The sequence below is a fragment of the Hippocampus guttulatus genome, chromosome 22 (genome assembly GCF_054856545.1).
Source record: "Hippocampus guttulatus isolate MCC_2025c chromosome 22, RoL_Hgut_1.0, whole genome shotgun sequence".
In the NCBI taxonomy this organism is placed as follows: domain Eukaryota; kingdom Metazoa; phylum Chordata; class Actinopteri; order Syngnathiformes; family Syngnathidae; genus Hippocampus; species Hippocampus guttulatus.
In genome coordinates this window covers 7,610,235-7,636,189 of record NC_141282.1, presented here as the reverse complement: position 1 = coordinate 7,636,189, position 25,955 = coordinate 7,610,235, and the positions used below count along the sequence as shown (strand labels likewise).

The 25,955-nt window shown below is 47.7% G+C and overlaps 4 protein-coding genes across 6 annotated transcripts; 1 reads left to right on the top strand and 3 right to left on the bottom strand.

The window, feature by feature from the left end:
* Window positions 1–39: 39 nt before the first annotated feature.
* On the bottom strand, window positions 40–5,592 carry acss3 (acyl-CoA synthetase short chain family member 3). The gene is made up of 15 exons (XM_086103791.1): window positions 5,333–5,592; window positions 4,650–4,794; window positions 4,166–4,354; window positions 3,882–4,016; window positions 3,509–3,649; window positions 3,350–3,430; window positions 3,041–3,288; window positions 2,864–2,967; window positions 1,907–2,002; window positions 1,772–1,835; window positions 1,509–1,590; window positions 1,278–1,400; window positions 1,085–1,184; window positions 832–1,007; window positions 40–729 (listed from the first exon to the last, which is right to left on the bottom strand). Exons 1-15 carry the CDS (start codon window positions 5,590–5,592, stop codon window positions 658–660), a joined length of 2,016 nt encoding a protein of 671 aa, XP_085959917.1. The 3' UTR covers window positions 40–657.
* On the top strand, window positions 3,163–11,527 carry lin7a (lin-7 homolog A (C. elegans)). Of its 3 annotated transcripts, XM_086103793.1 has the most exons (9): window positions 3,163–3,300; window positions 5,966–6,047; window positions 6,358–6,759; window positions 7,142–7,310; window positions 9,069–9,187; window positions 9,270–9,341; window positions 9,632–9,841; window positions 10,042–10,259; window positions 10,400–11,527. In XM_086103793.1, the coding sequence occupies exons 4-9, from the start codon at window positions 7,271–7,273 to the stop codon at window positions 10,422–10,424; spliced, it is 684 nt and encodes a 227-aa protein (XP_085959919.1). In that variant the 5' UTR covers window positions 3,163–3,300; window positions 5,966–6,047; window positions 6,358–6,759; window positions 7,142–7,270; the 3' UTR covers window positions 10,425–11,527. The 3 variants fall into 3 exon arrangements, with proteins under 3 accessions (XP_085959919.1, XP_085959918.1, XP_085959920.1); XM_086103792.1 differs by lacking the exon at window positions 3,163–3,300 and having other exon boundaries at window positions 5,824–6,047; XM_086103794.1 differs by lacking the exon at window positions 3,163–3,300 and having other exon boundaries at window positions 5,824–6,047; window positions 6,358–6,934.
* A 1,811-nt stretch (window positions 11,528–13,338) lies between these two features.
* Window positions 13,339–15,123, bottom strand: myf5 (myogenic factor 5). The gene is made up of 3 exons (XM_086103274.1): window positions 14,704–15,123; window positions 13,645–13,711; window positions 13,339–13,565 (listed from the first exon to the last, which is right to left on the bottom strand). Exons 1-3 carry the CDS (start codon window positions 15,121–15,123, stop codon window positions 13,390–13,392), a joined length of 663 nt encoding a protein of 220 aa, XP_085959400.1. The 3' UTR covers window positions 13,339–13,389.
* A 2,249-nt stretch (window positions 15,124–17,372) lies between these two features.
* myf6 (myogenic factor 6) lies at window positions 17,373–18,911 on the bottom strand. The gene is made up of 3 exons (XM_086103235.1): window positions 18,387–18,911; window positions 17,565–17,658; window positions 17,373–17,470 (listed from the first exon to the last, which is right to left on the bottom strand). Exons 1-3 carry the CDS (start codon window positions 18,894–18,896, stop codon window positions 17,373–17,375), a joined length of 702 nt encoding a protein of 233 aa, XP_085959361.1. The 5' UTR covers window positions 18,897–18,911.
* Window positions 18,912–25,955: the final 7,044 nt, after the last annotated feature.

Genomic DNA, 25,955 nt, shown 5'->3' with positions numbered 1-25,955 from the left:
TTCATTTATTTCTGACTTCTTTGTACGTCGGTGAAAAACCTCAAAGTAAGTGTTGAGCAAAAAAAAAAAAAATACAAGGATGAACTACTGTGAGTGGATGGAGTTTCATTTAAAAAAATGTACAAAATGTAAACAAATGTCTTGAGCTTGCATTTATAATTTGAAATGGCTTAATTTTTAAAAAAATTTGTGAGCTGCTTACTGAAGTTTTGTTTACATTTAGATTTGAACCTGCCACATTTTGTTTTCATTTTCACTGGCTTCTTTTAAATGTATTATACGCTTATTTTAAACTTCATATGATTATTAGAACTTTCTTCACATTTAAAAAATTGCTTGAGTTCTTTTTGCAGGTTTTTTTTTTTTTTTTTTACGTCTCATCTCTTCCTTCCTCCTTTTCAGATGGGTCTTCACTGCCGCTCTTTCAAGTCTTCAGGGGTGCCCCCATCCAGCCGGTTTTCAAAGTTTCCCTCCTGCAACACACCCCGCTCAAATGCTCAACTCATCAGCAAGCTTTGCAGAGGCCTGATCACGATCCTGATCATTTTGAATCGGGGGCGATGGAGCGGCGTGACACGGAAAACGGGCTGGATGGGCGACACCTGCGCTAAACTGAAGTGAAAGGTATCTCGACTCGACTTGTTGGCCACGCTGAGTTCAGGCGACGTGCGACCTAAGCGCTTTCTCGATCTCCTCGAACACTTCGGGGTCCTCGATGGTGGGCGAGATCTGCGTAGAAATGTTACACGGTTGTCACGGCAACTTCCCGCTGCCTTCAAGGACCCGACGTTCCCAACGAAAGCGTGTGCGCGGAGGTGACGTCGGATGTACCTTGTACGGCTTCCCGTTGACCAGATTTCCCAATGAGGAGCGCGGGATCTTCCCGGATCGTGTCTTGGGTAGCCCGCGGACGAAAAGAACCTTTCGGAAGGCGGCCACGGGTCCCACCGTGTCCCGGACCAGCTTCACCGTCTCGCGCGCGACCTCCTCTTGGCACTGCTGCACGCCTGAGGACACCAATGAGACCCAATCAAACCCGTTGCTTTGTTCTGTGGACGTTCTTCAGTTTCGGGCACCCCCTCACCGCTTTTGAGCACGCACAAGGCGAGGGGTACGTGGCCCTTCAGCGGGTCCTCCAGGCCCACCACGGCGCAGTCGGCCACTGCCGGGTGCTGCAAAACCGACTGCAAAAAAAAAAATTATAATAACAACCCCCTGACGTTGTGCCACATCCAATGTGGCGAATGCACCGAGGCATCACGGGCATACACTCTTACCTCCTCCAAAGCTCCTGTGGACAGCCTATGTCCAGCCACATTGATGACATCGTCAGAGCGCGACATGATGTACAGGAAGCCCTCCGGGTCCACGAAGCCGGCATCCATGGTGTCGTAGTAACCCTGATTCGAGGACAAGCCAGCAGGATGAGTAAGTTCCATTCTCAGTCATAGTCTTGCTGCTTTTGTCCACCGGGGGGCAACCTGGCACCGCTCCATCCACAAACCCACCGGGAATTTCGTGAAGTAGAGGCGCTTGAACAGATCCGAGTTCTGCCACAGGGAGGAAGCGGCACCGGGCGGCAGAGGTAATCTGCACACAGTACGCAAGAAATGACGACTTTTCAGACTTTGTCTAGAATTGGCTGGTACTGAATGAGTTAAGATAACGCCTTAAAAAATGTCGCGTGGCAGTAGCTCCGTGTGGGGGATACGCGTGGCCAAAACAGACAGGAAACGGGTCACATGACGACGATGAAGATGATGACGCTTACCTTACCACAATGTTTCCCAGAGTTCCCGGCTTCACCCGTCGCATGTGGTTGTCGATCACCGTCACTTCAAAAATGAAGACGGTGTTTATTTTAGATATACATTTCTTTTTCTTGTGGTCGGGGTTTGAATCATACCGTCATAGCCTGGCACGGGTTTACCGGCCTGGCCTGCGGGGGGCATCAGTGAGTTGCCCAGGCCGATGCACGTGGATGTGATGGGGGAGCCCGTCTCTGAAAGAAATAATAATCCTCATCATTTTGACATGGCTCCTATCTGCTCCCGTTTTGCCTTCTTGAAGTCCTGCTTTCTCTTTCCCCCATGGTTTAATGCTGTGTTGTTGTCATTCCCCGCCGTGTCTTTGAACTCCTTCCTTCGTCTTTCCATGACACTCCTGTTGTGGTTCCCCACCCCCCGTCTGTTCTTCCGTTCCTTCCTTCTTTCAGTCCTTGCGTCTATTTTTTCTCTTTTCCACTTCTTTCAATTGTCAGGCCTTCTTTCTCATCTTTAGTTTTTCCTTCCTTTTTCCTTGCTTTTCTCCACCACTTGCCTTGAGAGTCTCTCTTTACCTTTCTTCTTTTTTCCTCCTGCCTTCCTTCCTCACGCCTCGTGTTTATTAGCATTTCTTATTTTTCTGCCCCCAGGGACCGTCTTCCGGCTCCCGTGTGCCATGAAAGACGGCGTGACACAAAGTGAGTGCACTTCACGCCGCAATTAACATTGCGCACCATCGGGGCGGGGGTGCGTTTTTAATGAAGGGCCATTTTATTTGGCAACACAATGAAGACGGGTGGACCCGCACGCCGGTTGCCCATCAAAGGTCTGAGAACAGCTGGGAAACGCACATTTGTTGCCCGGCAACACCGATGACATCAGCGGCCACCTCCGCCGCCAAAAATAGCGCACGGATTAGCTTTCAAAATGGCAGAACAGCAAGTAGAAGAACCACGTGTGGCAAAATGGTGACATCCAAATCAGAACACAGATATCAATTACAGGCTTTTCTATAAAACTGAGAAAAACATCGGCCGAAATCAAAAAGTGTTTAGGATGAGCGCAATCGTGAGTTTGAAGTTGTTGGTTTTTTTTGTTACCCGTCTGCCACCAGTGATCCAGCACGGGCGCCCCGAAGCTTCTCTTGGCCCATTCCAGCGTCTCCACGTCGCAGCGCTCCCCGGCCAAGAAGACGGCGCGCAGCCTGGGAGGACAAACCCGTCAATCGCAGCATCCCGGGCGGATGTGTGGGCGGCGCGGGAGATTTCGCCCACTACCTGGGGAGGGGGTAGGCCGCCCCGCTTCGGGCGCCGGGATCCTGCTGGCGGATGGCCCGCACGGCAGTGGGCGCGGTGAACATGGCGGCGGCGCCGTGCTCGGCGAGGACGCGGAAGAAGGCGCCGGGGTCCGGGGTTCCCACGGGCTTGCCCTCGTAGAGGACGCTGCTGTTTCCGTGCAGGAGCGGGCCGTAGCAGATGTACGAGTGGCCCACCACCCAGCCCAGGTCCGACGCCGCCCACCAAACCTGTCGCCGCAGGTTAGCCGCCACGCTAACACATGCACAAAATAAGCTAACGTGCGCTTACTTCGCCGGGCTGAAGTCCGTAAATGTTGGACATGGTCCACTTCAGCATCACGGCGCACCCACCGGTGTCCCTCACCACACCCTGAGAGGCGAAAACAACAATTATTGCATCAGTGGCTTCCAAATGTGGTTTATTTTACACAAACTCCAGTTTGGAGACCTTGGGCGTTCCGGTGGTGCCGGACGTGTACAGGATGTAGAGCGGGTGGTCCGAGGGGACGGGGACGCAATCGTGGGGCCGCGCGACCGCCATCTCCTCATCCCAGTCCAGAGACAAGTCCCCGCTCACCGACACTTTCTCCTGCAAGGACACAAACGGTGCGTGCATCAAGAGTCACATTTTCATCGGACATTCCAGGCACTTTAACATACTGGCATATGACTTGGGACTCAATTGTGTCCATCGACGCTTTCGAAATCAAAGTTCTTGGAACCTTTAGCACATGGTACCTGTACATTTCTGGACCTTGCATACGTACTTGGACGTAAAAATGTAGAAACCAAGTATTCTAGGTCTTCCAAAAGTTCCTCACCATGTTGTCTCTGCAGTAGACGAGTACTTTGGACGGCCTGTGAGAGCTGAGTTCCAAGGCCTTTTCCACCAGTGGCACGTAGGCCACGCGGCGGCCCGGCTCGATCCCAAACGAGGCGGTCACGATCATTTTGGGCTGCAAAAAAAAAAAAGTCAAATATTTGGCTTCTTCCAATTCCACTTGCGCCTACGTTACATGTTATTGACGTACGCAATTTTTTGCAACCACCTCTATGGATGAGAAGACCCGTATTTACATTTACCCTGGCGACGTTCCTGTCTCACCTTGGCGTGATCGATGCGCACCGACAGCTCTTTGGAAGCAAAGCCGCCAAAGATCAGGCTGTGCGGTGCGCCGATGCGGGCGCACGCCAACATGGCAAACATGGCCTGGGGCACCATCGGCATGTAGATGACCACCAGGTCGCCTTTGCCAACCCCGTTCTTCACCAGAACGCCGGCGAGCCGTGACACCTGAGGCAAAATACAAATATTCAAAAAAAAAACAAAACACAAAAAGCCAAGATTTGATCCATGAAATTGAATTACTTCATTCTTAACATTATATTGTCTTTATTTCATTGGCGCTTGACTCGGCTATCGTCTTTTTCAACTGTCCTCTCTTGGTGGCAGTCCACTTCTTCGTTGACCATTGGGTCATGTTTTTGCGGTTCACACAAAAATATTACAGTACAGTAATCCTGTAATATTAGTAATTAGTCATTATTGACTATGGTGGATGGATTCCGTAGTTTGAAACGCAAGTTACCTGGTCCTGGAGTTCCCGGTAGGTGATGATACACTTGGTGCTGGTCACGGGGCTGTCGTAGATGATGGCCGCCCGCTCGCCGCGGCCGCCTTCCACGTGACGATCCACGGCGTTGTAACACATGTTTAACTTGCCACCCACAAACCTCGCAGACAAAAATGAAATACAGACAGGCACAACACAACAAATTATATTTAAAAATCCTGAGGAATATGGCCTGTAAATGAAAACATTTCCAGTTTCATGAAAAATACTTGACTTCGAGACTGAGACAAACTTTTTGACAGACAGTTTTCTGGTTGTGATCGTCACGGGTTATCTAATTCTAAAATAGTTAGTTTTGTTAATTAACTCTTTAGTACTTTGGTGAGCTGTTGCATGCAAAACAAGTCGGCGCCCCTTAGTGGATCGTTTTTGTTTTGCTCTTCACGCTTTTGTTTTGATTCGTTTGTTGTTGTGATTTAGTGGGTCGTTTTTCTACTAACCCCACGGGACGTTTTGCGTTTGTTTTACATTTTGACAACAGGCCCTTCCTAAGCGAAAAGGAAGACAATTTAAACCTCACATCCTGTTTTGCACTCAAAATCGAGGTTTACAAGCAGACGTGTTATTGTCATGGGCTAGTGGTGCGTTCACGTTCCAATTCCAAGAGTCGTTTTTTCCTTAAAAAAAAATAAACCTACCAGTTGGGGAACACCGGGTCTTCCACGTGCAAAGTTTTGCTCCATGGTTCGAACCAGCATATGTCCTGACCCACTTCAGCCCAGTACTGCTCCGGCCGGTCCCGGGCCGCCGCGAAGGCTCGGCCGTAGCGTTCCGCCTGGCGTGAATCGCCCGCGCAGCCGCGTTGCACAGTCGATGTTTTCCCACAAACGCAAACGCCCCATAGGCGACTCCCAAAGCTGCTGCTCCTCGTGCACACTTTCGAGATTTGCGCGTGCATGCTTGCTGCTGCTGCCGCTGAAAACTTTTGAAAACTTTTGCACAATTTTCGCTTGCTCACAAACACGCGCGCGGATACGCACGCACGCAGACGCTTCCGGTGACGTCAGAGGCCACCTGAGTGTCGAACTCCTCCAACTTGCATCCTTAAGAATGCGAACTTTGAACTGGTCTCATGACCACGCCTCTGACCGCGCCTGTTCAACTTTCGTCATGACTATGTAATGTATCAAAAGTGCATTCGGTTATAGGCTTAAGGAGGGGTGGGCCAACTTGTACTCAGATTTGATTTATTTTAGACTTAACTAAGAGTAAATGTTCATGATTGCGATTAAGAGTGTGAATGGTTGTCGTTTATTTCTGTGTGCCCTGAGGTTGGCTGGCAACGAGTTCAGGGCATCCCTCACTGACTGCCCAAAGACGGCGGGGAAAGGCTCCAGCATACCCGTGACCCTCGTGAGGAGTATAATTTTTTTTTGGTGGTGTAAAAAGTTTGAGAACCACTAAATTTGGTTTTTGAAAGGACGAAATATGTCCTTTCTAAGACATTTTTGATGCATGGTACATGCACCACGTACTCCCATCCACCAGAGGACACTGTGATTTTATTTTATTTCAAATTTCTAAGCATTTTTTTAACATAATTTTTTTCCTTATTGTTTTTTTGTTGTGTTTATATATTTGATTATACAGTACATTCATTTATCAATTGTAATGTGACCAACCAACGTATGATTTGTGTGTGTGCGGGGTTGTGTGTGTGCAGGGGCCGGTGGGGTCCAGAGGGATCATGGAAATTCCACGTCAGATGTAAATCCTGATGAGCAACAAGTGACAACCTTGAGACATCCTCCAGGAATTTATTTTTGTAGACTTCTTTTGGTCTCTGTGCAAACGATAAGCGATTTTCAAAATGTCAACCTTTTTCTCCCAAAGTCGACCTTGTTCAAAGAAGTCGAAGAAGAAGAAGAAGAAGAAGAAATCTCGAGATGATTTGATTGGGCGGTTCTATAAAGGCAGCGAGAGTTTTTTTTTTCTGTGTGTAAAGATGTCAACATGAGAATTAATCCCAAAGAGCTTAAATTGATGACTGATGGGAGGATGCAGGGCGGACGGATGGACGGATGAAGGGAGAATGGCAGGCTGGTTGGCTGGCTGGCTGGATTAGGTATGAGTTAAGCTTGTGCCACGTGAGGTGGTGGTCCGCATGTGATGGAGCTGTGCATGCATGTGGGGCAATCGTTGACCTCCCGTGCAGCGTTCGATCAATAATGCACGTTTAGTTGCGACTCACAAAGTCAAAAGAAAAGCCACAAACATTTGATGCGAAGATTCTTTTCAATGTTTGTTTTCTTTCTATATACCTCTCTTTTTCTGTCGGTCTGATGCGATGAGAATAAATATTTTATATGTGTTGTCAATGCGGTTGAGTGACAATTGTCCAATTTTTTAGGAGGTCATTTTTTTTTGTAACTATTAGCTTGATTTTGTGGCATTTTACGCTATAAATTTTATTTCTGCTTCTCTCTCTCTCCCTCTCTCTCTATCAGTGTGTGTGTGTGTTTGTGAGAGAGAGCTGCTGCAGCCTGCTTTCCTGCCTGCCTGCCTGGCTGCCTGCCTCCATCCAGCTCTCGCTCTCCGGCTCTGCTCCTCCACTCCACCTTTTCCGTCCTCCAGCCATGGCGACGGTGCTCCAACAGCCGCTCACTCTGGATCGAGGTGAGGAGCTTGTTCCTCGTCGACGCGACCACCTCTCAGCGTCAAGTCATTTTGATGCGACGGATCGCGGTGCCGTTGCGATCTGTACGCCGACAACGTCGTGATTCCGACGCTCCATCCCAAATGTTGTATTCACGTGCTGGCATGCACGATGGTGCGTTCACGTGCTTTGACGTGACGACGCTTATTATTTTGACGGTGGCGCCGTCGTTGTTATGATTAATCATGTCTATTTTGTAACGTGCGCGCGCGTATGCCAGCCAGGCATGCGCGTGTGTGCTTTTAGTTTAATACGCTTGATATTGATTCGTGTTACATTTTGCAAAGTGTTCTTGTGTGCTGCACTGTTAGCAGTGCCTAATCATTTGAATAGCGATATTCAGAACAGCTGTCAATACGATATTGATGCCAATAATAAACATGCTGTTGATTTACTGGCACTGAAATTAATCAGCAGGGATTAATTATTATGTAGCTCTATTTGCTTACGTCTTTTTTTTTTTTAAATAGCGCCTCAAAAAGACGCTCACTCAAATATGATGTTGGCGGAAAGAAGATACCGCGGCTATTCCGCGCACCAATCCGGACAGGCATTGGCTATAAATACATTTATGATTCCTCTTTCTCATTTTGCAACACGTCAATCACGTGGAAGAAGTTCCCGCTGCGTGATGAATGCTTTTGTTCGGGTTTCGACATGTTTGAGAAAACACTCCTGAATAGTTGACGTCATGTGGTGCGCCGGGAATTGCCAACTCACTGAGTGAGCGCGGGGATCTTTCAACCGTGTTGCACCTGTGGGTGGTGCGCGCGATATGTCATTTTTAACTCAATAGCTCAATAATAAAACTTGTAAGATTGAGCGTGATGCCTTTATTGGCAATAAACAGGCGACCTCCTGCACGCCCCCTTAAACATCTTGAGATGCCAAAGCACATGCGCCCACAACCTTAAAAATGTTTGTCACTAATAAAGGCATCAGGTTTAATCATACAAGCATTATTATTGATTGATTTCCTGCGCACCCCCATCAAATATCAGTTTATAACTAATAAAGGCAAGTTAAATCATGCTAGTATTGTTCTATTTGGGGTTTTAAAAGGGACCTTTCTTGCGCAAGCCTCGAGCTTTGGCCAGGCGCTGTGTAGCAGCGGAGTAAGCGGATGTGGTCCCAGGTCCACCATGGCGCTTCCTGTTATAATTCTGAAGGAAATGATTTTCCCAATGATGTCATGGGCTTGAGGCGGTCCTCTGGGGTCTTTCCTCACCCTCTGGCTGCTTTGTGTGCTGGCGCCGTCCATGTTTCGTGCCTCTCACATCCGCCGCAATGACCCACTTGTACATAATAGCGAGTGGAGGGCAATTACAATGTCATGTTTTCTCCCTGGCCACAAACTCTCATGCCGCCAAAAAAGAAGAGGACAGCTGTCTGTTGAGGTGACCAACCCGTCGGGTCTGAATTAATTGGACTGCCATCTGGTGGAGTCCATTCTTCAACACAACATAAGCCCAATTAGTTAAAATTGTTAAATATGTTAACATTTGCCATATTTTCTTCATGGTGACTATTCCCTCTTTGGCTCATCGTACCTTTCACTAATTGCAAGTGGTACAAAGTGGAATCAATGCCGCCGGCAGACAAACACACAACATAAGCTCATTGCTACAAACATGACAGCCATCCCACCAAATTCAATTAATCATGCCTGTCGAGGTAGGCTAGTCATGTGCCTCTCGCTCTCTTTTTTTGCCGACCAGATGTGGCCAGGGCCATTGAGCTTCTGGAGAAGCTTCAGGAGTCGGCCGACGTTCCCGGTTACAAGCTGCAGTCGCTGAAGAAGGTGCTCCAGAGCGAGTTCTGCACCGCCATCCGCGAAGTGAGTACCCAATATCACCTCCGGGTGCAGCGGCGTCGTCACCCTCGTACAATGAATCCTGCGTGCGTCTCTCTCTTTGCAGGTGTACCAATACATGCATGAAACCATCACCGTCAACGGCTGCCCCGAGTACCAGGCCAGAGCCACGGCCAAGGTAAGAGCGGACACCATGCGGTCGGAACTCATTCGCGCCGAGGCAGCGCGGTGCTGCCAAGTGTTTTATCTCTGCAAAAAGGGCCTCCGGTGTTTTTCAACCGCCAGATTGTTTCGTCTCGCCTCGATGAAGTCGGCTGAAGGTCGACGCGTCGCTTTTTGATTCCGTAGCAGGAAAAGATAAAAATAATCAGCTAATATGTGGACAAAAGGATTGGGGCACGCCCCTTAATGTCTCTCTATATATATTGAACGTTTATCACGACTAATCAGCGTCTCCTCTGGACCCAGGCCACGGTTGCCGCTTTTGCCGCCAGCGAGGGCCACTCGCACCCACGGGTGGTGGAGCTTCCGAAGACGGAGGAAGGGCTGGGCTTCAATGTGATGGGCGGCAAGGAGCAGAACTCGCCCATCTACATCTCACGCATCATTCCCGGCGGGGTGGCCGAGCGCCACGGCAGTCTTAAGCGAGGCGATCAGCTCTTGTCCGTCAACGGGGTGGTGCGTATCGTCGAGAAAAGTACACACAAAACGTAAGATGGAGTCCTGATAAAAGTACAAAACAGGAAGCCTGCCATTTTGGATTCAAGAGAGCCATTTAGTGGTTGATTCCAGGGATCTGAAACCTCGTTTCCCAAACCAAGTTTGACCTAACAACATGACACAAAAGAATTGCTCATCCCGTTTTGGGCCGTTTGCAGAGCGTGGAGGGCGAGCACCATGAGAAGGCGGTGGAGCTGCTAAAGGCAGCCAAGGACAGCGTCAAGCTAGTGGTGCGCTACACGCCCAAGGTGCTGGAGGAGATGGAGGCGCGCTTCGAGAAGCTGCGCACCGCCCGCCGCCGCCAGCAGCAGCAGCTGCTCATGCAGCAGCAGCAGCAGCAGCAGCACAACATGTCCACTCAGCAGAATCACACGTCGTAGGTGAGGCGCTTCATGGCTGCGGCAGGGTGGGGAGCTTGGGAAAAAAAAAAGGCTCATTTTGGTCAAGTTCCAAAGTTGGATGACCTGCCAAACAACAGACAACTGCTCTCAGCTTGTTCTCGTCATTGTCTGTCAGGTTGTTCCAGAAGAAGAAAAAGTAAGGCCGATGCGATGTCTGCAGGATCTCTTGGAGATGTCGACCAATCCGAAGTTCTTGGAGTTAGCACGACTCTCGCATCAATCCTGGCCTTCCTGAGCTGAAAAACAACGCAAGCGTTTTGTCCCAAATTTGGTGCTTGGGAGGGGGAAAAAAAAGGAACTTTTTTTTAACCTTTTGTCATCTCATTACTGTCTTTCCATTGTTTTTTTCCCATCATGCCTCAGTCCTGAAAGTGTTTGTTTTGAGCATTGTTTTTGAGACAAAAAAAAAATAGTTTTTAATGGTAGCAAAAGACTCGTTTTGTATTCGGTAGCTTTAGCAATAAACACAACCAGACAAATGTCATTGAAATCTATTATTTGGATTAGGAATTTGTACTCATCGATGAATAATGTTCTAAAAATATAAATGTATTTCCTATTGTCTCACAAATGTATTTCATTTTTAAATCCTTTGTCATAATTTACTCTCTCCCTTGTTTTGGTGCAATAATTCTCTATTAGACGAGCAGAATGTCAGCTTCTTCCAACCCAAATACACCAGATTTATCTTTATTTGTCATAGTTAATTTATATTAACAATTAGAGTTTTATTGTTCCCTTTGTGAACATTTTGAAAGATTATTATAGAAGATCTTTACATTGTGCAGATGATGTGGGTGGTGGTATTTTGACAATCATTGCTGGTGAAAATGTGGAATGTTTCTTTCCTCGGATACAATAATCCAGTGTTCCTTCTTTCTTCTTCAAACATTTAATTTTGTTTGAATGTGTGCGTGCGTGTGTGTGTTTATATTTTCTTTCCTTAATATTTTGTCTTCTAGTCATCCCAGACCGACCAAAAAACCCCCACAAGAATATACACTTTATCCTCACATTTTATAATATTCATGAGTGATCACTTCATTTAAAGTGTAACACGTGACACACTGCCAGATTTGTACCAGTGATGATAATAATAATAAACATGATACATTTTTGGGGTCGCATCGCGTTGTTTTCTATCTTGGAATCATTTAAATAAATTAAAAAATACATTGTTGATATGGAATTGTTATAAATACTATATTTGTATAAATAAATATGTTCTTGTGTACAGTGAAAAGAGTGCCCTTGTTTTCACTTTATTTTCCTCACGAGATGAATATAGGATCTATCTCTCTATCGATCTATCTGTCTATCTATCTAGCTATCTATGCTCCCTACCGCAAGGGGGCAGCAGACTAGTATTAATACATTAGCCAAGGGCGCACTAAAATAGCTTCCGTCGCATGACCGGATCTCGAAGTCGGCGTGACAGGTAATGTCAATTATTCTCACTAATTGTCTGTTGACACGAAAAAAACTACCTGGCTGGCAATGTTTGTCGTGTGTATTGAAACAACAACAGCATTATATTAAGTTTATGGCTATTTAACTTGCTAAAGTTAAATGAGCCTCAAAGAACCATCGTGGGACGAAGCTAATAGCATGATCATTCTCATTAGTTTTGAATGGGCGAGTCAAGTGGCCTTTTCAGTGTTATGTCACGATGGGGGAAAACGCTTCTCTCAAAACATTCGAATGTTTTGAAAGTTAAAGTAAAATACTAAATGAATTAATGTCAGGTAAAGTTTTTTATTTGGTGTTCGAGTTCTGAGTCAAGTAACGGAAGTAGAAAGAATGATGGCAATAAAACAGCTCCACCCAGTGGCGTAACGCGATACTACAGCCAAGAGCTGGCATACTCGTCAAGAAAGAAAGAAAAATGACTCAACTCAGCTTTATTTTTCACAACAGCTGAAGGTGTAGCAAAGAACCTATGAGAAAACATGACTTAAAAGGTTTACCAATTTACACATACGTTTAAAACATAGCTAATTCAGAAAGACAAATAATTGGTTGGTTGATGTATTGGAAATATTAAAAAAGGTAGGTGATGAAGCACTTTGAATTGCATTTTTATACCTATGATCAGCATGGTATCAACAAAGTTTAATTGAATGAGTTATCTAAATGAAGCCCAACAAAACCTAGAATGGTAATGCAAATTTTTCTGAAACGGCGTTGTCATACTAATCCTGGTTTGTTCGACACAGGCCTGGCCATTCCCGACATGACGCTTCTCATGGAAAAATGTCATGGCTGACATTTAGTGTTGCACACAAAGTTAGGGAGATCAGTGGACCTCAAACCGACGCCTGGAATGCCTGCTATACTTGCCGTTGTCTCTCTGCTGCATTGGTGAGTGCCGCAAACAAAGCTATCAAGTGCAAATGAATCTCACAATATACCATAAGTCTCATTTTCATTCATTACAATAATGCTGAAAACATGTAGAAAAAAATAGACACATGATATTACTATGGTAAGTTGTTCCACGTGTTTCAACTTTTACTGGAGTGCTGCACTGTTTGCACGTGATGTGAAATCACATGCTTTTTGGCAAATTGTCATTTGTCGCTCTTTGTCATTTATCTTTAAAAAAAAAAGTGAATATTTCACCCACTGTTTAGCAATACTACAAGTCCATACCACATCAAGTACTGTTGTATGTTTTTGAGCAAGTTAATGTTATTTGGTCGTTGTCTATTTTTTTTCACCTCAGGGTGACACCCTTGAAGTCGTGATTCCCTTTCACACAAAGCCCCTGCCCCAATCCGAGAAAACGTCCCATTAAAGGCCATTTGCTCTCGACTGTGGATGTGTTGATGAAATCATCAAGGGTGTTGATGATGACTCACATTTGGTTGGAAAGAACAAATAAGTACACTCGGTTGGCCCCTCACCAATTCCTCTCACGCGCCCCCGCCCCGACCCCCCCTTCACCATTCCTGTTGGTCACACTTGCTTTGATTTTTGACACCAACCACACCAGATTCCCTGGTACAAAAGAAAACATTTAATAAGTGTGTCAATAAATGAGCATTTACATTTCATATTTACAATTTGATCGCGCACTGTACAACGAAACAACTGCCGAGTTCCTCACAGGACGTGGTAGACGGGGCTACCCGGCGTACAAGGCTGCGTGTCGGCCAAGTTGGTGGGCGACGGGACAGCCTGGCTCGCTCGGCGACCGAATTGGGGCATTGACAGCCGGTCCACGATGCTGGAAAGGCACTGCAGGCTGGAGGCACCCGCCGGCTTGTCCGACAGACTCTCTGCAGAGAGATTATTATTGTTATTCACCGGGATGAATGGAGGGAGGGGGAGAAGGCCTGAGTGTGAGACAGCTCTTACCGTTCTTTGCGTAGGAATAAGCGCTGCTGTAGTTGAGCTGCTGCCACACTGGACTGTTGCTGTCCGGCTGAAAGAAGGAAAAAAAAAACAAGCAGAATACATAAATATTTCTGCCCTTCCTGAGATTGTGGACAACCTAATAAATCCTGGGCTGGTAGGGTCGGGGGGGGGTGCGCCTTGAAGCCCAAAGCGGGACAGCGAGGGCTCCTTCCTTTCCTTCCCCAGCGTGGCCAATCGATTGAGTCCGTGCGAGCCACAGCAGCTTGTGCGAGATGACACTTTCTCCTTGTAAATCTGCGCCCGTCGTGGCAGAGGTACGCCAGGCGGTCGGAATGCTCTCATTTTTTTTCCTCGACCTCTGTAAAATGCATTTTTAGCACCAGTGGGAAAGTCACCGCGAAAGGCGTACGGAGGGGCTAATGGTGGATGTTTGTGTCTCAGGGTGACATACGTGTGTATTTCTAAACTTCAACAAGTTTGTAGGACTACGGCGGAGGCAAACTCAATGGCGACAGGTTGCGCAAATTATGGGCGTCCATCTGTCTCTAAAACCCGGAAAGAATTTCTCGAACTTTTTGAACTAGAAATTCTTAAAGGAGAAATATTAGGGTGGGAGTTTGACATGCGGGTAATCACGGGGTGCCGTAATTGCGGGGCAAGGGCCATACAGGGTACAAATGGTAAATCTGACCCTCCATCCACTGCCAAACATATTTGGAGAATTTTTTTCCCTCTTGCTTGGCAGGGTGGCTTTTGAGGGCTGGTGGAGAAGTGAACGCAAAATACATTCTCAAGTGTTTCACCTGGTGGGCTACGGGGCTGCATTAAGTGAGATGCGGGGATTGGAACGAGTTCCCAATTGGAAATCTAGCTTTTTTTGACCCGGAATCAGTTTCTAAAACGGACATTTGTTTCTTGAGCGGTGTTCCTGGCGCATCCGTGGGGAGGCTGGGGGACATTATTAGTTTGACAGTTATTCCAAATTGGAAACACTAGTTTGGCAAAATGTTGTCTACTGTTGGTAGGCGTTTGCGTGTCAGGGGTGCGCGAGGGTCTCACCATGCTGTCGGAGCAGCTGGACAAAGGGCTGGCGGGTTCGGAGCCGCTGTAGTAGTGGTCCACCTGCTCCCGGAGGAGCTCCTGGAGGCTCTCGATGTACTGGATGGCGTTCCGCAGGATCTCCACCTTGGGCAGGCGTTGGCTGGGGTTGGCCGAGGTGCAGCGGCGCAGGGCCTCGAAGGCGTGGTTGACTTTCTTGAGGCGGCGGCGCTCTCGCATGGTGGCGGCGCGCCGGCGGTCCACGAAGCTGGACTTGCGCTTGCAGGCCTTGCAGGCCCACTGGAGGCAGTGGCCCGGCTGGTGCGGGGGCGCGCCCGGTGCCCGCACGTGCTCGTCTTCGTCCGAGTCGTCCTCGGCCAGGTGGAGGGCGTCCGGCGACGGGGCGGTGTAGTAGAGCTGCGACGCGGAGAAGACGTCCATGCTTTTGGGAGCGCAGGCCACCTCTGAGGGATGTGAGGGGTCCGCTGCCCACGGGCCCCCCTTTTATGCCCCGGGGCCCACATTGGCCAGATCTAATTACCGCGGCCCACTGGCCCTGCCCTATCCCTCCTCGCACCCCCCACGCCCCCATGCCCTGCCTGCTGACATTCCCACATCTGCCCTTGCTGATCTTTTCCCACTCGGACCCCCTCGTGAGTCTGCCCCTGCTCCTCAAGACACGCTTTAGCAACCGCCAAGTTGACTTTGGGAAAATCAAAAATGCGCAGCCGAATTAATTGCTCGATGGGGCGCTGGCAGAGACACATGAACAAGCGGTGATTATTTCGTCAGGCCGTTCGCATAATCGTTCGTACCATTTTTATTGAGGTGCAACAATTCATTGATTCGTGGACAACATGGTCACAGGAATCGACAACTATTTTGATCATCGATGTATCGTTTAGAGGCCAGACCTCCGGTTTCAGACTGTCAACAGTAAATAGTGTGAGCTTCCAGAGCAAAGCAGGATGAGTACCCCCCCCCCCCCCCACCCCACTATTTGGTGAATGTGTGAATGCCAAATTGCAAGTATGCGGGGAACTATTGTATGACAAAGTGCCGACCGAATAGCTTTTATTTTGGGGGAAAACACAATCAACTGTTAACTCATCCTTTTTTTTTTTTCTTCAAGTGAAAGTGGGAATGAGTGCCTAAAGTCACAAAACCTCAACGTTCCATAGACGTCGGTGGCACTTGTGAGCGCCACTGGCCGCAGCTGCGAGGCAAAGGTGTCCCATTTCAAGCAAACACCTCGGAGGCGTTGGCGCCAACCTTCATTCCGCTCGCCACACTTTTTCCCACTTCCACTTGCGCTTCTTTGGCCAAACTTGAGCCGTGAAAGCTCATTGACGTCACACAGATGGCCCGGCGGCGCTTCCAAATGCGCCCTGCCGTCATTTCTTACACTTGCAAAGCTAATCTTCCGAGTCGCCGACAAAACTGTGCACATTTACTCTGATTTGGATCCAATAATTGCAATTTTATGTCGTTAGTTCACTCGATATTTAGACTTTGCGTCATCAAGCTTGCAGGGCAGAAAAGTCTCTAATTGTTGTTGTTGTTTTTTACAACTCTTAAGGTTTAAATTTGCTGGATTTTGGAAAAATAACAAATAAAAATGTGAACAATAATTTCCCTTCGCAAAAAAGGAAGACATTCGCTCGCTCTCGATCTTGACGACCATACCAATATATTTGGTCGTGACCACTTGACGTGTATGATGATCAAAATTTTAGCTGAGATTGATATTGTGTTTTCAAGGGATCACATGCGTAACCGAAGTACATGCCACATATGTGACACTTCTAATGCAATGCTGAGTTTCTGTGGCTTCGTGTCTTTTGACTACATCCTACATTCCGTCTTCATAATTGTTTCGGATCACCAAAAAAGAGCGACAGCGAGGGTTTCATGTTGTGCCGTCAACGGTCGCGCGACGATTTCTCACAACGTGTCAAAGCGTTTGTCTCGCCTCTCTGGGAACTTTGCGCACCTAAAACAACACAGCGACACCCCCGAATTACTCCCGCACAGCTGACAAACACATCGGCGGCGATCAAACCCGCGTCGCGGCTTGAGAAGGAGAGAAGGCCAAAGCCTCAAATGACACCCAAACGCGGCTTTTTTTTACTTTTTTGCTAAATTGGTGATCCTGAGCTGAAACTTCATTGGGGAAAACCCCGCATTTGGTGCCCCTCACGTTTTTCCTCTTGACTCCGTTTTCCGAATGTATTCGCGTTAACGTCCAGAGAACCTTTCCCGAGGCCGATGAGCAGATGATAAAACACGAAGGGAGCTGCGGCGTGTCAAGTCATGAGCGGGTGAGCAAAGTGGGTGAAATCGAGGTCCGGTGGGTGGAACGGTGGGGAGGGGGGGTCGGGGGTGCAGAACACCATAAAAAAAAATCACATCGCTGTTGGTGCTATCGGGTTTCTTGTGTCTGCTTCGTGCTCAAAACAGCTCACGCACTAAACACTTCTTGTATGGGAGCCCATTCGATGCGGTCATTCAAAAAGAACCCCATTTCTAGAGCTGTTTCCAAAAGAAGCCGTTTATTTTTATGTATAAATTATTAAATAGTCCAACAGCTTCCTTTGTTTGTCCTCACTCGATTATAAAATAAATACATCTGAATTCTGACAGTTATAAAATATGTACACCGAGATAAAGATGGGAGAAACTCTGGGAAATTATTTTTCCGAAGCGGCATTGTCGCCGCCGCTGCTGATGCTGTCCACGATAGACGACAGACGCAGAAGGCTGCAGGATGCCGAAGATTCGCCGGACCCTGAACGCAAAAAAAAAAAATAAAAATAAAAAAAAGAAGCAAAGATTGACATTTAATTGCGGGAAAAATGGTTAAAGGTTTGGCGGCACTTTACCCTCCCTCGGGATCACCGATCCAGCGCTGGAATGGTCGGCCGCGTTGGTCCAGGTCTCGCAGGACTTTTTCCAATGGTTTCCAGAAGCAATCGCCTGGAGACACGACCCCATGTTTTTAATCATGGAAGTGTCGCTCTGTAAATATCGCAATGATCATGCGTAACATACGACCACAAAGCAAACGTGTGCTGACGATTTCCAGTAAGCCCGTCGTCTGCCAACTTCATAACAGGCAAAGTTATGCTAACGCTCTTATCGCTAGCCTCTGTTTGGGAGCTTTTTGCAGCAAAGTCGTGAGAAACGCGGTTTGGGATGGAGCTCAAACTAGCTGGTACGTTGGCTAGCATCCCGGCGCTTTGGACTCAATAGCTTTTCCTGGTCAAACTGCACAGCAAGCGGTGCAGCAACCAAAAGTCTTTGCGCCACGGGTTGCGTTCATTATTGATAATACCGGTGTAACCTGTACTACCCGAGACAAATTCCTTTTGTGTTCTACATACTTGGCCAATGAAGATGATTCCGATTTTCTTTCTGCTGTATTTTTCCTTCTTTATTCATCCTAAGCGGATTCATACGTCAATTGAAAGTTAGCCATTGATGCTTGAGCACTCTGGCTCTCTGGGAGTTCCTTCTTACTAAGACCTTCAAGTTTAAGTCACGTTGCTTTTCCCACTTTTGGTCAGTTTTGATCTTTCCGCTGCAAAGTTGGATATCTTCCCAGTTCAGGTCAGTTTCCTGACCTTCATTATGATAGCGTTGGTCATCAACAGCGGATTCACGCGTTGCCGCGGTTGAAAGTCTCGTAGGCCTGGTCCACTTACAGTGTCTTGTTTAGCGGAGTGGTCCTGTTCATCCAGGCTGTGCAGTAGCTCCTGCAGCCTCTCAATGTAGCTGATGGCACTGCGCAAGATCTCCACCTTGGGCAGCCTCTGGTTGGGGTTGGCCACTGTCTTCCTCTTGAGCGCGTCGAAAGCCTCGTTGATCTTCTTGAGGCGCCGCCGCTCGCGCAGCGTGGCGGCCTTCCGGCGGTCGGTGGGCGCCGACTTCCTCTTGCATACCTTGCAGGCCCACATCAGACACTGACCCTCGCAGTGTGCGCGCAGGCCGGGCGGCGCCAGGACGTGCTCCTCGCCGCTGCTGTCCTCTCCCGTCTCGGATGCCGCCCGCTCCCGGCCGGGCGATGGCGGGCTGTCGTCGTCCTCGGCGGCTGCGGGGTGGTAGAGCGGTGACACGTCCGCCATGTCCAAGTGCTGCAGCGCACCATGGTCACTGTCGTCCAAGTAGCGCAAATCGTTGAAGAGGTACGCGTTGGTCTCGAAAAGGTCCATCATATTGTGGCGACGTGGCGTATGCTAGATCAAGCGCGACTGCTGCGGCATTTAAATAGCCGCGACACTCGGCACCCACCAGGCTTATATATAGAATGTGAAACCCTATCCTGGGCTTTGGCCACTACCATCTTTTTTTTTTTTTTTTTTTTAAACACACACTGCGTGGGGAATACACACACTATACTAATGTCACCTCACATTTCACAACAGGTGCCGGCAAACAGTGAATATTCTCAATATACTCACAACTATGAAACTACAGCTGTACCTAAATTTACCAACGCCGGCCCACCATTGAGTTGAATGTGACCAAAAACATCAGAAAAATATCCAATTATTATTGAAAACCAAGGTTGAGTAACAGTCGTGGCAGCTATGCTGGGTGTTTTTCACAGTTGGTGCAACTCCGAGGCGAGCATAAGCAAAAAAACACCTGATCTAATCTGATGAATCATTTTATACAGTCAACGTTTAGTCCGATGTTATTGCATGATGTTAGACTTTGTTAAAACGGTGTTAAACTTATGCACCCCCAAAAAGTTAGGAGGTGGTGATCTGGCCCCACTTGCAGGTCCACAATTGGAAACTTCTTCGTGTGGTGGATTCCTATTTTTACACAAACGCATGACCTTGTGTGATGGGACGTCCTCGCTCGAACTAGCATTAGCCACTAACCGGCTAGCATGGCTATACTGTACTGTGTCTTGCCTGTAAACAAACAAAAAAAAAAGGATGGACCTTTGGCGAATGGATGTGCCTCTCTTACACGGTGGTGGCGTGCCGGTCACTAGACCTGCGAATGAACACGAACTGTCCACTGATTCGCACTAGTGACAAAGGCCTTGGCGCGTAAATTCAAGATGAAATATGTTAAAATCATGCAAGCAAGAATCTTGAATCTGGCCCACCAACAGTCGTGTAATACTTGATGCATTTTATCAAAGATCACCAAACGATAGACGTTTTGATTGGCCTGTGTTTTAATTCATTTTTGCATTTGAGTAATATGTAAAAAAAACAAAAAACAAAACTTAAATAAACCATCGTAAATATATATCTGATACTGACAATTTATTCATTAATTATGTCATTGATTTACTATGAAGAAAATTAAAAATGTGAAAGTCAACCATTTTACATCCACCCATCGGTCTGTTTTCTGAAATTTTGCCAGTCCTTTGTTGCTGGCGGTGCTAATCTTAGCTCCAAGCTGACGTGTAATAAAGGACACCCATTTCAAAAAACTTGAAACTTGATCAATACTTGAGCCTGAGATGCATTTTTAACATAAAAGGATTGTTTCTGTCCCATTCCTTTTGTTGCCCCCGATTGTGTCTTCTCGCTAGCGGGCTACTGTGCCGTAAATCCAGGATTCGCCTCAGGGGGAGTTGAGGGGTGCTTGGGGGTTCTGGGGGTGAAGCTTCAGCTGTCAGGGAGAATCATGACATATCCTGGGCGCAAAGTCAAGCAGGCCTCTCGGAGCGTAAATCTGTCCCACAGCCCCCAAAAAGTCATCAGAGATCACAATCTTGACGTTCAACATAGTTCATGTAACGTACGGAGTGTTACCTTTTGATTGTTTTTAGCTTTGAAGTCAAACATGAAACTATAACGTAATGCAAGCATAGACAAGAATGATGCCCGTCAATGATATACCTCGTCTTCCAATGATCACCAAATGAATCAATAAAGTGAGACAAATCTTTCAACAGGATCATAGCATACATTGCATAGCAGAACTAAAGTGTAGAAAAACACACAGACTCTGAAAGTAGGTGTGTGTGTGCGTGTGCGTGTGTGTGTGTGTCTCTCGTCCTTCCAGGTGGGAGCCACTTAGCGGCAGTGCTGACATGGATGCTCAGCAGCCGACTTGTTAATGAACGTGAACTTTGGGAACCCCTCCTCCTCTGCCCTCAGCCCTCCCACCTGCTTTCCCTTCCCGACAGAGCGTCCATCTCCGAGCGGGGTCGCACCGTGACGGACGCCGCCGCGCATGTAAGACGGCTGCACACCTGCGAAATGGATTAGCCAATCTGATGTTGCACTGATTCACATTGTAAAAAAGGGGCCGCTGGGGAAAAAGTGGACTCATCTCAATAAAGACAGCAGGTTTTAAGCAACAATAAAGGAGACGCGTTTATAACCCACAGAATGAAGATCTTTTGTGACGTATAGCTTTCTTGTCTGTAGGAATTGCCTTGAATGATCTCTTCATTCATCCGGATGTGCACCGCCGGGACCTCAGCGGGGACTGGAAATAATTGTAAGTACGAGGACTTGACACTGACTGGCCACAACAACTTTTTACCCCCTAAGCCATCAATGCACAAACCAATGCGGAGTTCAATTTAGGCGTGTTACTGCTTTGACATCAATTTCAAACATTTGAGGCAACTTCGATATATTATTGAGATTTAACCAGCATTTACCGAAAAAAATCTGGGAGGACTGAAAGTTGTGAAAAATGGTGTGCGGGGTTATCATCCTTTGCTGCCTGATCCGTTTAGGTACGCGCGGGATGTAACATCCCTAAACGCGCTCGGTGAGACTGAATTAGTAACAAATAATCAAAAAGGTTAGATTTGGTGTTTTGATTTCACTTGTACCAGAGCGGCGGCGAAAGAGAGCCAAAACAAAAGCTGGAGCGAGCACCCCCGCCCACTCCCTTGAGCTAAGCTAACAGACGGCTCCTCTCACTCTCGGCCCGAGATGGCGGCCGACGGGACGGGCTTGGATTTCAAAGGCGGCCGGCTAGGGAGGCCCCCGATTGCATCTCGGGGCTCGAAGGGGGGGTGCGCTTCAAAGTGCTAGCGGCTGAAGTTTGTCAATTAGCGGTGAGGAGGAGCCGGCCTTAACGCAAGCCACTAACTCTGCGTGAACTGGCGGCGTTGGCGTTATGACTCAATAGCGTCGTCCCCACCGATGGATGGCGGGGCTAATTAACCGCGGGACGGCAGCTGCTGGTCCTTTTTTGCCGGGCCGCCCTCGTAATCAAGGCGGCGTTTGGCCATTCGCCTGTCAGTGAGCCGCGCTCCCGTCCTGATTGATTCTGTCTTCATTTGGGAAAGTGACGGATTAGTACCCTAAGACACCCCCACCCCCAGCCAGACCGATGTGGACGATAGGCCAGCTCGTCTGGCCCCGCTGACCCCCGTCTGGAGGCACTTCCACTCCGGCAAAACCTCGACAGTGCAGCATAAAACCATTTCTGTCAGACTTGGATGTCATCGGCACGGCCGAGGCTCGCTGTGATCATGACGCAGGCCGAGATGGCTGTCATCAATCCGTCGTTCAGCTTGCGATCGCAGCCTTCACAGGGAGTTGGCGAAGCTGTTTGGCGGGTTTGGGCACGTGACGTTCCGCATTTGTGGCCAAATGTCAGAATTTTTTCGTTTTGTTGTTGTTGTTTTTTTTTTTTTAAATGCCAGTGGCTCCAGAGAGAATCTAACTAGAATATTGATGGATGTCGGCGTTGACATCATGCGGCGCGATGGCCCGCGTTTAAAACAACACGTCGCAAAGCCGCGCCACAGTGGGTAAAGAACACGGACCTTTGTCATCCGAAACCGCTGTCTGAGCCCACTGATGCTCCGTGTTGATCGTTTATGATGACCCGGCGTGACCGTCTTTAATGACGCCTTTTGGGATGAACTTGATGACAGATTGATATCATCCCAATACTGTAATAATAGCCATTCAAACAGCGGGAGGTTGTAGAAAACTCTTTATTCTCGGCGCCTGAACGTCACTGGACAGAGCAAGTCCAAATAAAATTGAACTCACTCAACTTTGTTAATAGAGCACTTTAAAAACAACCTGCGCTGTAGCGAAGAGGAGAAAAGTACAAAGAGAGGAGAAAGCTAGCCGAGGTATTGGCGCGCTTTGCCGACTCATGAGCGCCTCTTTGCAGCTGTGTGCGTGTGTTTTGACACAGGATTTGAATTATTTTCAACAGGTTGCTTCCCCAAAACTCATCCGGAATAACGTTACTGTCCAAACACACATTGTGTGTCGATTGTGTGCGTGTACTTGTGTGTGTCACTCCATTTTTTTACCCCCCCCTATTTGTTCCAGAGGTGTGAAGAGTGTGCGCGCGCACACACACACACACACACACACCTTGCTTACGCACACTTAGAGCGTGCCTGGTGCCCAACATTTGAGCCGGCGTGAAGGTCGGCGCCACCTGTTTGATACAATAAAAATTCTAGTGTTACCTTCGTGGATGTTATTGGAGCTTGTGTTTCAGGATGTGTGTGTGTGTGTGTGTGCGCGCGCAGGTGCATGCAGGGAAAAACAAAAGTCATATGGGATGCTTCACTCACGTACTGAGAGATAACAGTAGAATTCCCGTTCCAGATTCTCAAACCTTTTTTGGAAACTGTTGTCTGAATTGAGTTCCAGCGTAATTTAAGCCTGGAATCAGGAACTTTTGGGGGAACGCTGCATGTTAGCACCACAGGAATATAGTTCCAGGTTCCTGTAATTACAGCTGGAAATGAGTCTTGCCGTAGCCATTGGAAGAATATATATATATATTTTTTTTTGCATGGTGGCTAAAACATGAGAGTGTGTGTAAAGAGTCCCTGTGCTGCAGGAGTCTGCACTTTAATGACTTAATCCAAGTTCACTCTCCTTTTGTGCATCTTTGCCAGCCAGCGTAATCCCGGCTGGCTCGATGAGAGCCCGGAGATGACCTCACTGTTTGCTTTCACGGGTTCCCCGTGGACGCCGCTGGGAATGGGGTTGCGGTTGTTGGGGGGGTGGGGTTGTGGTCTTGAAGGGGATGGTGGCGGGTGGGGGTGCTCGTTCGGCCGCGTTGGAAACGAGGGTCCGCAGGGATGACGGTGGGCCGGAGCTCCTGTTACTTGCGGCTTAGTCACGCTGCGTGAAACTGATGTGCAGCAGCCACGGATCACGTTGCACGATATCAGCAAAGTGTCCCGATTTTAAAAAAGAAATAGAAATGACATTATACTATATACACACACGCACACACAAACACGGCTGCGTCAATTACCCACAATACATCTGTCCACATAAATACACTTCATTCGGTCCACCTGCGCAGTACATTCTTCCATCCAGCAATCCGTTTTTGGTTTGTTCGTGTGTCAATGGTTGGGCCAGAGGTGGGCAGCGAAGGCAAAAATTGTCCTCAAGTGAAAGTACTTCAGAAAAAATAGAACGTAGTCCTACACATAACTTGTCAAGTAAGTACTCGGTTAAAAAAAACAAAACCATTCATTCACTCCAGAACTAGTGAGTACCTTCTGGTTTGTTTTTTTATTTATCCGGGAATGACAAAAATCGCAAATAGGAATTTGCAACTTCAGATATCTACCAACAGTGTCATTTTAAATACAGAATTAATGAATTCAGTCTTGATAAATGTACTTAAATTCAAGCAAATTCAGCCATCGTAAAAAGTCTTCAAATAATGATCTTTGTTTACACTCATGAACCGGCAAAAATTCAACCCATCTATTTAAAAATGCCCAACGACATGTATATCCGAAATGAAATCCACAACATATTTGCCTTGTTTGTGGAATAAGGTTTCCTGTCGAGTGGGGCGCGGGGGGCCCACACACAGAGATAAGGGGATGCGTGGTGGGGCTCGTCCTGACCGACATTTGGAAGGGGGAGCCGTCCTAATGCGTTGTTTCACACTGCGTGGCGTTGACGGCTCTAGGACCACTTTACCGCTCAATGACCCGCTGCTCACGGTTGGCACGGGGAAGGTGGGGGGGTGCGAGTGTGTGTGAGTGTGTTTGTGTGTGTGGAGCAGGGCAGGCAGGACAGGTGGGACCCCCCATACTTAATGTGGACATCCAAGAGTGAGTGTTCTGCATTTAAGATGTCATGAGAAGAAGAAATGTTGGCTTCTTTTTTTTTTTTTGGCCTGCTAGACAGCTAAACCAAAGAATAACAAAACCTCTCCGGTGGAGGTAAAAAGTGCATTTCCTTCCCACTGTGTAAGCGCGAATCTCCATTATGGCACCATTTAGCGTCTCTGTGCTACATAGCCGAGACATAAGGATGCAACCGGCCCACAAACAGGCAACATAAACAACGTGGCTTCATCTTGCCGGTTTTATTTACTTGCCACCCACAGTTAACACCAGTAGGGAGCTAAGCACCCTGCCCCCTCACCACCGCCCTCCATTCCATCTCTGGCTCATCACCATAGCGCTTCCAAACACATCTTTTGGAGAGGCAACATTCCTGCAACTTTCCTTTTCCTGTTATCTGTTTCCGCCTTGGTAATTTCCCAGTTTTGTGAGGCAGAATCGCACCCCGCACTCATTCAGACATTCCTTCGAGTGAGTCAGTTTGACTCATGTCTTCACGCTTCTGCCAAATGATGATCAATAGTAGGCGATGGAGTCATCCGTGAGCTCCCATTAACCCCCGTTGGCCCCGTCCCGAGCGCACGGGTCGTGGCCGCCGCACATCTTTGCTCCCAGCTTGACGCTAATGAAACGGCACGAGCCCCAGGGACGTTGCGCTTTCTTCCCCCTTGATGCCGACTCCCCGTGTGGTCGTCGGACGCTCCTGTTTGCAGAAGGCGACATGCTCACCTGCAACAACACTTGGCCAAGTGCTTGTAAACGTAGCGACGTGCTTGTAAGATGCGTGTAAACACCAACGACATGGTACCCGGTGTCGTTTCTTGAAGGTAGCGCATTGGAATCTGGTTGTGGTCTTTTTCTTGTCCGCTGAGAAGTCCGCATGACGACCAGAATTCATGAAACATTTGTAAATGCCTACCGAGATACTGTCAGTAAAACACATGCCAATATTGATAAACCTGATCTTCGTGAAACAATTACTGATATTGGTAAATTGCCTGTCCATATTTGGTCATCGATCGCTTGATTGATAGTCCTAAAATATGAACCAGTATCGTAAAATATGCCACTGTATTTGTCTGTATTAAATATTAAATACCGATATTTGTCAATGTGTACTCATGCTTATGAATGTCAGCTCTTTTTAAACGTTGAACGATTCTTCATAAAACACATTCTGATATTTTCCTGCACACGGTCAATG